This window comes from Malania oleifera, chromosome 4 (genome assembly GCF_029873635.1).
Source record: "Malania oleifera isolate guangnan ecotype guangnan chromosome 4, ASM2987363v1, whole genome shotgun sequence".
Lineage (NCBI taxonomy): Eukaryota > Viridiplantae > Streptophyta > Magnoliopsida > Santalales > Ximeniaceae > Malania > Malania oleifera.
The window spans coordinates 102,585,046-102,595,323 of NC_080420.1; the positions used below are offsets into that span (position 1 = coordinate 102,585,046).

Sequence of the window (10,278 nt, forward strand, 5' to 3'; positions counted from 1 at the left end):
AAAAGGGTTTTGATGTGTTTCTTGCTTTACTCTGTATTTTTTATGCTTGCAGAGGCTGGAATTGAGTTCCATATGGGCTCTTCTTGCTGCTTTTGAGGATCCTCTTCCTATCCTAGGCAGTGCATCTAATTTGCATTTTGAAGGAGCTTTTGTAGAAGGAGTTGATTCTCTCTCCTGGATGGCAAACAACACAATGAAACTATCAGGTTCTAGCAGCAGTGGGCCTCACTGTTGGACCTTTCTCAGCACAGCAGCTTTTGGAAAGCAGAATAAGGTTCCACAGGTTGGTAAAGACATAAATATATGTTCAGAGTCACTTCAGACTTGCTCATAAAAACAGAGTATTCGACCAAGACATATATAAGACTAAATAGAGTTGTAGTTTGTTAGGCATAAGAATAACAATGTAAAACATATGATAGAGTCAACTGGCAAACCAAGTTTTGATTTAGCTATTAGTTAATGTGAGGTGGGCAGTGGCATTGTTGAGAAGAATTGTTCGAGTATTGGAGCCCTTTTGGTGTGATTGCCTAAAATGCCCCAGCTATTGCAAATATAGTAGTAATTTATTTACCTTTTATACATAATTGTAGCCTCACTGTTACTGATAGTCTTGAGGTTGTATTTCATTTTTGTTTTTTGTTGTTAATTCAGTATTTCATCTTCAGGAAAATATCCCCACTGCCACAGCCGAGAAGGTGAAGGCAAGCATGCTCAAGGGTGTTGAGATTGCACTAGGACTATCAGAAGGATCACTGAAAAAGCCCTTCTATACTCGAGTGCAGTTGTGGTAAGATACCAATCTTACTAATATTACTGGTAGCTGCTTCATTATGAATGAAAACCGGATCACGCGGATTCAGGTCCAGCAATAAACTGTGGTTTGGAGTGATTTGGGATTGGAAATTTGTTGGAACTTTTAGTGATCAAGTAGAAACTTTGTAATGAAAAGGTTGGTAAGCTAGCGCCCTCTCAAAGAACTTATAAAATTGTAATGTGGGATCCTTGGTCTGTTTTCCTCAGAATGGAAGATTTATTGATTTTAGATTCTAATTTTCATTCATTTGGTGTAATATGTTGCTAAGCCACCTTTGGATTTTTTTTTTTGGAATGTACAGTTGAAATGAAAAGGAAAATTTGGGTCTAACTCTGGCTATTTTCACTAATTTTGTTTAAAAAATATGGAAAACCCTTTCTCACAGTTCCCATCCTCTGGATACGCAGGGGTGCGGCCCTTCCCACCAATACTCCAGCTGTCTCTTGCATTTTTGATCCTCATGGAAGAGCAGGTATTTGTGGTGATTGGCTACTAGGGTCAAGTATGGAAGCGGCAGCCCTAAGTGGCATGGCTCTTGCCAATCATGTAAGTCCCTATGACTCGTATTCTCCATCTTTCTTCTACTAATAGCTCCTCTATGGTCAAGTTCCATGATGAAAGATATCTGTCCATCATAATATCCAAATCTGCACGCCATCTCTTCAAGTGCTGATGTGTATCTAGCTGTTGTGGCCCAGCAGGGAAAAAAGAAAACTGTGTTAATCAATTTACAGTCATCAGGCAATGATTCCAATGTTGGAATTAATGAAAAGTTTTAAGAATTATACGCTTTTAAAAATTACCATGATTATATTTAATTAAGAAAATTGCCTGAATTGGGTTTTGCAAGTCAGATTGCAGACTACTTCCAGAGTGGTGGAGCCTGTCCAGATGAGTTTGCCATTGGTTTAAATAATGAATTTCAGCCACTTGAAGGACATGATATCGGACAATTTCTGGGGTTGGAATCCAAAGAACAAACAAATGAGGCTCGGGCTTATCAACTTAGCACTTGAAAGGTCCTGAGCTTTGGCTCATTTTCAGCATTATTTAGTAAAAAAGGCAATCAGGAGTTGCATTAATTGCTAAGAAAGATCCTGAGCTTCATGTTATGAAAGCAACTAGAATGATGTGCTGCTGCTGCGTGAAGATTTTGAGGCTGTTAAAAGCTTCCCTGGGGAACCTATGAGAAGGTTTGTTTTTCTCAGCAACATTAGAAATATGCTTCTTTTTCTTTGTGAAGTACCAGCAGTTTGCCATCAGTACTTGATATGTTTTTTTGCATAATATTTTCCATTCTTTCTTAGGTATAATGTGAGATACCCTTTAGTTGTGACTTGTGACACACATACAACCGGCTGCAGGTGTTTCTATTCGAAGTATGTTTACATCTCGATTCGCAAAAGACCTAACTATATATATATATATATATATATATATATATATATATATATATATATGTTTTTTTTCTTTCTGGATAGTGGTTTAAGATTGTTGGATGAATGAGGGGGAAAATCTACTGGAGTATTTGTTGTTTAATAGAGCCATAGAGGGACTTAGGACATCAGTGGCTGTACTATAATGAGGTACCTCATTTCAACATTTTTGCTTCTAATGCAGTTCTCATTGAAACTTGGTACTTTAGTTGATGAATAATATTGTAGCATTGTGCTGAGAAATACAAGCTTGTGTTTGGTAGTATGAATTTTACGCCTTAGATTTAGATTGTATGGATTTGGACAAAACTTAAATGAAATTTTGTAATTCTTATTTGGATCCATACAAACCAGGTTTTTCATCGGCAAACACTCACTTGGGCTCAATACAAAAAGGCCTATAATTTTTTACTTGTTGCAGCTCAATCCATATGCATAGTGGTTTTCTTCCTATTGAATTAAAGTTGGTTTGTTGAATTGTTAGAAGAGAAACTTAGCAGATTCTATGATTTAATCTATAAAATGATTATTAAATATAAGAGTTTATTGAAAAAAAAAATATACAAAATTTTATTTTTATGTATTAAATCATGAAATTTTACCATGTAATTAGATATATACCTCAAACCTTTGAAAACATATTCCATATTTTTCTTACATCCGGCTTCGGTGGAAGCGTTGGGCTGTTTTTGAAAAATTATTATTAATAATTTGAAATTATTCAATAAATTTATAATTTAGTAAGCTAATTAATATTGTTAAACTAACCTATAAATAGAAGTATTAATATTATGAAACTGTAAAATAAATTAGTAATTTAATTTTTATAACAACTAATGATTAGAGTTAAGATTTTCTATATTCACGAATCACAATTGGAGTAAAAAAATTTTTGTAACCTTCACCTTTTGTAAATTTATCACTATGAGAACAACAATTATTTATTTGCATCTGCTAACTCTATGCATTGTATTATTAGTATAAATCATATAATGGATCATTGCTTCATATATGTGCTATATTTTATCTTCTTTTCGATCGAATGTGACAGGCTATAGCACAATAAATCGTTCTTTTGTCAAACTTTAAAATTTAGTCTTTTATTTTGTATACAATTGTAAACTTCTGATCTTGAATGTCATATAATTTTCACTATCTGATTTATCAATGTTTAAGATTTAAATGTATAGGCGATCTTGTGTAAAGAGGATGATAAAGGGATGTTAGTCTGATGTCATTTATTCAATTTGTTTGGATCAATATTCAAGAGATTAAATAGAACATTTACTTGGAAATTATAATGCACATACAAAATTCATAATTATAATAGCTTTGCATTTTTAATCTCTATTCTGTTCTTAAGTTATGCAAAATGCTATTGTTGAGTTTGTATTTATAATCTAGCCATCGCCACATTTTTTTTAATAAATATTTAGTTATAAAATAAGTGGAAAGTTTGTTTTTATTTATTATGTAATTTAAAGACATTTCATATCAATTAAAAATTAATATTTTGAAATCGTCGCGACAAAAATTTAGAATTTAATTTTTACAGTTTCTGATAGTTGAATTAAAAATTTGTATAACCGCCAATATAAATTAATATTGTATACATTCCTACAACAGTCCCTGATTAGGGCAACATTCCTACAGCAGCACTCATCACAGAATGAGGTTGGCCACCCCCTAAGGAAAACCTTGAAAATAGAAAGTAAAAGAGAGAGACAGTGGGAATTTATATATATATATATATATATATAAGAACCACAATAAGACAGTCAATATAACCCAAAAAAGGTGGAGATGTCATTTTTGTACACTTATCCAAAGAAATGATATTAAGATTGTTAGATAATGTATATATTTCACTAGGGTATTTTAGTCTTTTGAAGATATATTAGGTTTGTCATTCTATTATTATTATTATTATTATTATGTATTTTTGCTCTTTGTTAGTGTGATCTATAGACTGTGATCGCTTGCTTGTGCGCAGCTTTTCTTCTCCCTCTTTGCGTCTCTCTCTCCCTCTCTCCTTTTTGTATTGGATTATGAATTCTATCATGGTATAGAGCAGCCGATCTTCTTCGTGAATATTCGCTGATAGGTGGTCGTTTGAAGCACGAAGCTCTCGCAGGCGACGTCGTCGTTCAACACTGAAGCCGTTGTCGTGGTCGTGACCTTCCTCCCAGCACTGAAGCCGTCATCGTGGTCGTTCGGAGCTCTTGCAGACGCCGTCGTCGTGCTTCTCCGAATACTGCATCTCTGCAATTCGTCTCCCTCTCGTCTCGTCTCGTCTCGTCTCGTCTCTGGTCTCGGTTGGAGTTCTGCACCGTGGGTCTTACTTTCGTCTCCCTCTCGTCTCGTCTCTGGTCTCTCAATCTCAGATCGGATTAACACTACGCAGAGTCGCAGATCGACGAGTCGGCGACGGCAATCAGAAACAACGTTGTCTGTTGGCAATCGGAAATTAGGTGTCGTCTTGCTAGTCGGCCTCAGATCGAAACAACGTTATTTGTTTGGAGTTTGTAATTTTTGGTTTTCTTTTATTGTTTTGCATCTTGTTTATCAACTACAATGCATGAGAAGCCTGCAGAAGAGGGTTCGGAGTATTGAGAAGACGCTGCAGGAATTAGCAATCAATCGGAATTTCTTTTGTGTTTTTTTGATATACAGTGAGGAGTAGAGAAGCTTATGGTGGAAGCTAAAAGCGTTGGAGTGAGCTGTGGGGGGGTTTCCTTCTGATTGGATGGGTTCATGTTGGAGCAATCGTATAAATGAGGCAGTGTTCAATGTGGAATGGAGATTTGTTGAATTTGTAGCAACTAAGACTTGCCGCATTAGCATTTGCTAGTTCTAGAGCATTTGGGTTCTGTTTGCTTGAAATTGTGTGCAGTTTGTAATAAATAAGTGCAGTGCTATTTGTCATTTGAAGATGGTTGTTGCCATTGATGAGTGTTGTTGCTGCAAGCAAAACGGACGTTGGAAAGTTTAATGTCCATTATTACTAAGTAAGGGACAACAACAACTTGGAAGGTTAAGCATTATCACACTATAGCCACTACATCATTAGAAGAGTCGTTTCCCACCGTGCCTACACTATCTCTTCTTGCAGAACAGTTGTAGAAGCTTCTTTCTACATCATAACCTAATGTCTTATCTATTTCTTCCTCTATAGGTTTGTCCTCCTCATCCACTTCAAGTATATCTCCGTCTACTTAGGTATTTGATTCTAGTGCTACTGATTATATGTCAAATAACATTTATCTATTTACATCAATATCTTCTACCTTGACACTTTCGTATGTCTTGGCTGCCAATGGTACCCCAATGCCATTGGTAGGTACTGGTTCTATCATTTCATCCTGTTTGTGTCTTTCTGATGTTTATTGCATTCTTAACTTTCATTGAATTTGATTTATATTAGCCAACTTTGTGATTCTGGATACAATGTTTCTTTTACTTCAACCTCATGTTTTGTGCAGGATCCACATTCTAAGAAGTTGATTGGGACAAGCCATAGGAAGGGGAGACTGTATGTGTTAGAAGAGCTTCGACTCAAGGAATTTGCTGCTTCTAGTGTTGACTTTTCTTCTTTTCGTTTGAGTTCCCATTCTTCTACCTTTTATTTATGGCATTCACGCCTTGGACATGTTTCTAGTTCTCGACTGAGATTTTTGGCTTCCACAGGTGTCTTAAGAAATTTATCTTCTCATGATATTTCTGATTGTAGTGGTTGTAAGCTTGCAAATTCTATGCTTTGTCATTTAATAAAAGTACATCAGTATTTCTTTCACCCTTTGATCTAATCCATTTTGATGTTTGGGGACCAGCTCTTATTGTCTCAAAAGGAAGGTCCCGATATTATGTTTCTTTCATTGATGATTATACTCGTTTTACTTGGATATATATTATGAAGAAACGTTTTGATTTCCTTAGCATCTATAAAATGTTTTATACTTCGAATCAAACACAACATTCAGTTGTCATTAAATGTTTTAGGTGCGATTTGGGAGGGGAATTTACTTCTACTGAGTTTTTCTCTCTACTTACCTCTGATGGCACCATTCATCAATCATTGTGCACAAACACTCCTGAGCAAAATGGTGTGGTTAAAAGAAAACATTGACACGTCATTAAGACAACTCGCTCCCTTCTTCTTTCTGGTGATGTTCCCAAAGTTTTCTGGGGAGAGACTATTCTTATTGCCACAAATTTGATTAACAGAATTCCTACTGCTCTTAATTTGAGAGTCTCTCCTCATGAGAAATTGTATGGCAAGGCCCCAAAGTATTTTCGTTTAAGAGTGTTTGGTTGCACATGCTTTGTCCTTTGTCCTCATACTGAGCGCTCTAAGTTGTTTGCACGATCATATATGTGTGTGTTTCTTGGTTATGGTGATGGACAAAAGGATATCGTTGTTATGATCTGGCAACACAAAAACTTTATGTTTCTCGTTATGTTACCTTTCTTGAACACATTCCTTTCTTCTCTATTCCAACTAGCTTTAGCATCTTGAATGAGTCTGAACTTATTAATATTGATCTTTTTGCTTGTGATACTGATTTAGAGTCTTCCCCAGTTGCTCCTATTTCTCATCCTTGTTCTTCACTTTCTTTTGCAATTACAGATCCCCCATCCTCCTTGACGGACTCCTCTTCATCTTCCGATCTTGTGGACCCTACATCTTCTCGTTATCCAACGCGATTGCATAAGCCCCCTTCTCATCTCGATTCATATGTTCTTGCATCTAATTCTTGTTATTCTTCTATTTTTGCTACTTTTTTAGTTTCTCTTCATTCTCATTGTGAACCTGCTCCCTATAAGGAAGCAGCTCTTGACCCTCTTTGGCAACAGGCTATAAATGAAAAACTTGTTGCTTTGTATAAGACCAGCACATGGGAATTCGTACATCTTCCCCCTGGTAAAACGGTAGTGGGATGTCGCTGGGTCTACAAGATCAAAACTAAGTCTAATGGATCTGTTTAATTAAAGATGTAAGGCGTGTTTGGTTGCCAAAGGGTTTACTCAACAAATTGGTTTTGATTATAAGAAGACATTTGCACTAGTTGCTAAGATGACATCTGTATGTACTTTGATTGCGGTTGATTCTATTAACCAGTGGAATCTCTCACAACTAGATGTAAAGAATGTCTTCCTAAATGGGGATCTCAAATAGGAAGTTTATGTCTCCACCCCCTGGTGTTTCTCATCGTCCAGGGGAGGTCTGTAGACTAAAAAAAGCTTTGTATGGTCTTAAACAAGCTCCTAGGGTTTGGTTTGAGAAGTTTTCTGAAGTACTTTGTTCATTTGGCTTCCGCTCAAATGATTATGATTTTGCCTTGTTTACTCGTTATACATCTTCTAGGCGTATCATTCTCCTTCTTTATGTAAATGATATGATTTTAACTGGAGATGATACATATGAGATTGCAAAATTGAAATCCGAGCTACACCACCACTTTAAAATGAAAGATTTGGTACCCCTGAGATACTTTCTTGGTATTGAGGTAGCCTATTTTTCTAAAGGTCATCTCCTTTCTCAGTCTAAATATGCAGCTAATTTCATCCAAAAAACTCGTCTTATTGATACTCGAAATGTGGAGACTCCTCTTGAACTCAATGTTCATTATACCTCTTCTGATGGGGTTCCATTGGTGGATCCAACTTTATATTGTACTATTGTTGGTAGTTTGTTTTATTTCTCCATCACTCAACCTAATATTACATATGCAATTCATATTATAAGTTAGTTTGTTTCCTCCCCCACTACGATTCATTGGGTTGTTGTTCTCTGTATCTTGCTCTATATCAGAGGGACATTGTATCAGAGTATATTACTTCCTTCTACATCTACTTTGAAACTTCATACTTATTTTAATGCTAATTGTGTTGGAGATCTTACAAACCACAAGTCCACAACTGGTTTCTGTATTTTTCTTGGTGACTCTCTCATTTTCTAGAAAAGCAAGAAGCAATTTATAGTTAACTTTTCGTTCTTCTACTGAGGCAAAGTATCATGTCATGGCTTCAACTATTGTTGAAATAGTTTGGTTGTGTTGGTTACTTGCTGACATGGGTGTCTTACTTACTAAACTCACTCCTACGTATTGAAACAACATCAGTGCTATTCAGATTGCTCATAACTCTGTCTTTCATGAATGCACTAAGCATATTGAAATTGATTGTCATCTCACATGTCATCATCTTCACCTTGGTACCATCTCTCTCCCATTCATTTCCTCTACCATGCAACTGGCTGACTTCTTCACAAAGTCTCACACTATTGGTCACTTCCAGTTTCTACTCGGCGAACTCTCGATGCTTCTTGGTGCACCATCGTGAGTTTGCGGGGGGATGTTAGATAATATATATTTCACTAGGGGTATTTTAGTCTTTGTACATATATTAGGTTTAGGTTTCTATTATTATGTATTTTTGCTCTTTGTTAGTGTGCTCTGTAGACTATGAAGGCTTGCCTGTGCGCAACTCTTCTTCTCCCTCTTTGCAATCTTTGTCTCTCTCTCCCTTCTCTCCTTTTTGTATTGGATTATGAATTCTATCAAATATGATCAACATAAACCGAGAAAGCGAGATAGGACTGATAAGTGCGATGAGTTGAAAATTCCCCTTCAAAGCGAATGAGGCTCTATCCAAGAGAAACAATTAGGTGAGCAATTAAATCTACCTAGGTCACCCAAATTTAAAGAGTTGGCTTAGGGAAAGAAACTGCACAGATTCAATTACCCAATCATAGAGTAGAATTATGTTTTGTACGATGCCTTTGAAAGGAAATGAGTTGTTAAAAGAAAATCATGGATGGTGAATGTCACGCCCCAAACCCGTAGGGTCTAAGGTGAGCCTTTCTATAAATATTGAACAGGTGACAAAAAAAAAAAAAAAATAGGAATAGCAGAAGTAAATAAAAACCTCATAAACTTTTCTACCAAAGTTCTAAACAACTGTATTACAGGAGTATCTCCAACATCAAAATTAAAATTCTTAAAAATTCCATAACATAAAAGTGTTTCCAATTGGTACTAGTATTTATTCTAAAATGCTCTCTTTAGTCCCGCTTACGTGCTTGCTATGTATGATTCTTAATATGCTCCTCAAAGCTATATGTAAAGGAGGAGAATAATTGGGTGAGACAACGCTCAGTAAGGAAGAAAGATTATATTAGTGTGTAGCTATAATGAGTTTTACTATACCATAATTCTATAACATTTAACATTTAATACTATAGTTTCAAAACTGTATTTGTAAAACTATAGAACATTTATAAATTTAAAACATTTAATACTGTAATACTTATATATATATATATATATACTTTCCCTGATACTTGTTCTGTAAAACATTCCATAAGCATGTTATTGTGGGTCATGTTTACCCCAATGGCAAAGTTGTGCGGTCCAAAGACTAGACTTAACCAGCGACCAACCAAACTAAGTCAAACTTTAACTGTAAGTGAGATTTTCCCTATTAAGTTCTGGTCCGAAACAAGGTGTGCATTCGGGATAAATCTACTGCTCTAAAAACCATTCAATAGAACAGTATGTGTGCACTTTGATCTCTATAACTGTTAACTGTAAGCTACGTGTCGTAATTGGTGTGATCCCAAGAGAGGGTGAATTGAGTTTTTAAAATATTTTGGCTAAATTAAATATTTACGCCGATTCACCACATATCATATCCCATTCAATATAATAACGTATATGAAAAATGATTAAATTATAAGTGTGAACATACATGTGTATCTCAATTAAAATAATGTGTACATGCAATTTGTTATAACCATAAATGAACAAGCATACACATGCTGAATTTAAAGTGCATAAATTAAATGAGATAAGGAGAGAGTACACATGATATTTCTTAATGAGGTTCGGCCAAACCAGCCTACGTCCCCACCTTGGGCATACCCCCTAAGGATTCCACTAAACCTGCTCATTTAAATGGGCGGAGCAAAAGCCATTTACATCCTCTCCTTATGAGGCGAGGAAAACCTCAGCTCAATTACAAGGC

At 35.7% G+C, this 10,278-nt stretch overlaps 1 protein-coding gene across 4 annotated transcripts in view; it reads left to right on the forward strand.

Annotated features, from left to right (window-relative positions):
• The window catches only part of LOC131154467 (uncharacterized), a 41,931-nt gene extending 35,885 nt beyond the window's left edge, over positions 1–6,046 (forward strand). Inside the window, exons 5-9 of one of the 4 annotated variants that reach the window (XR_009136445.1) lie at positions 53–283; positions 669–790; positions 1,225–1,363; positions 1,668–2,010; positions 5,736–6,046. Coding sequence is in view for 2 of the 4 variants with exons in the window: in XM_058107269.1 (XP_057963252.1) it covers positions 53–283; positions 669–790; positions 1,225–1,363; positions 1,672–1,833 (654 nt within the window). In the remaining 2 variants the exon portion in view is untranslated. Of the gene's footprint in view, positions 1–52; positions 284–668; positions 791–1,224; positions 1,364–1,667; positions 2,167–5,735 lie in introns of those variants that run through there. The other 3 variants (XR_009136444.1, XM_058107270.1, XM_058107269.1) reach the window with 3 other exon arrangements.
• Positions 6,047–10,278: the final 4,232 nt, after the last annotated feature.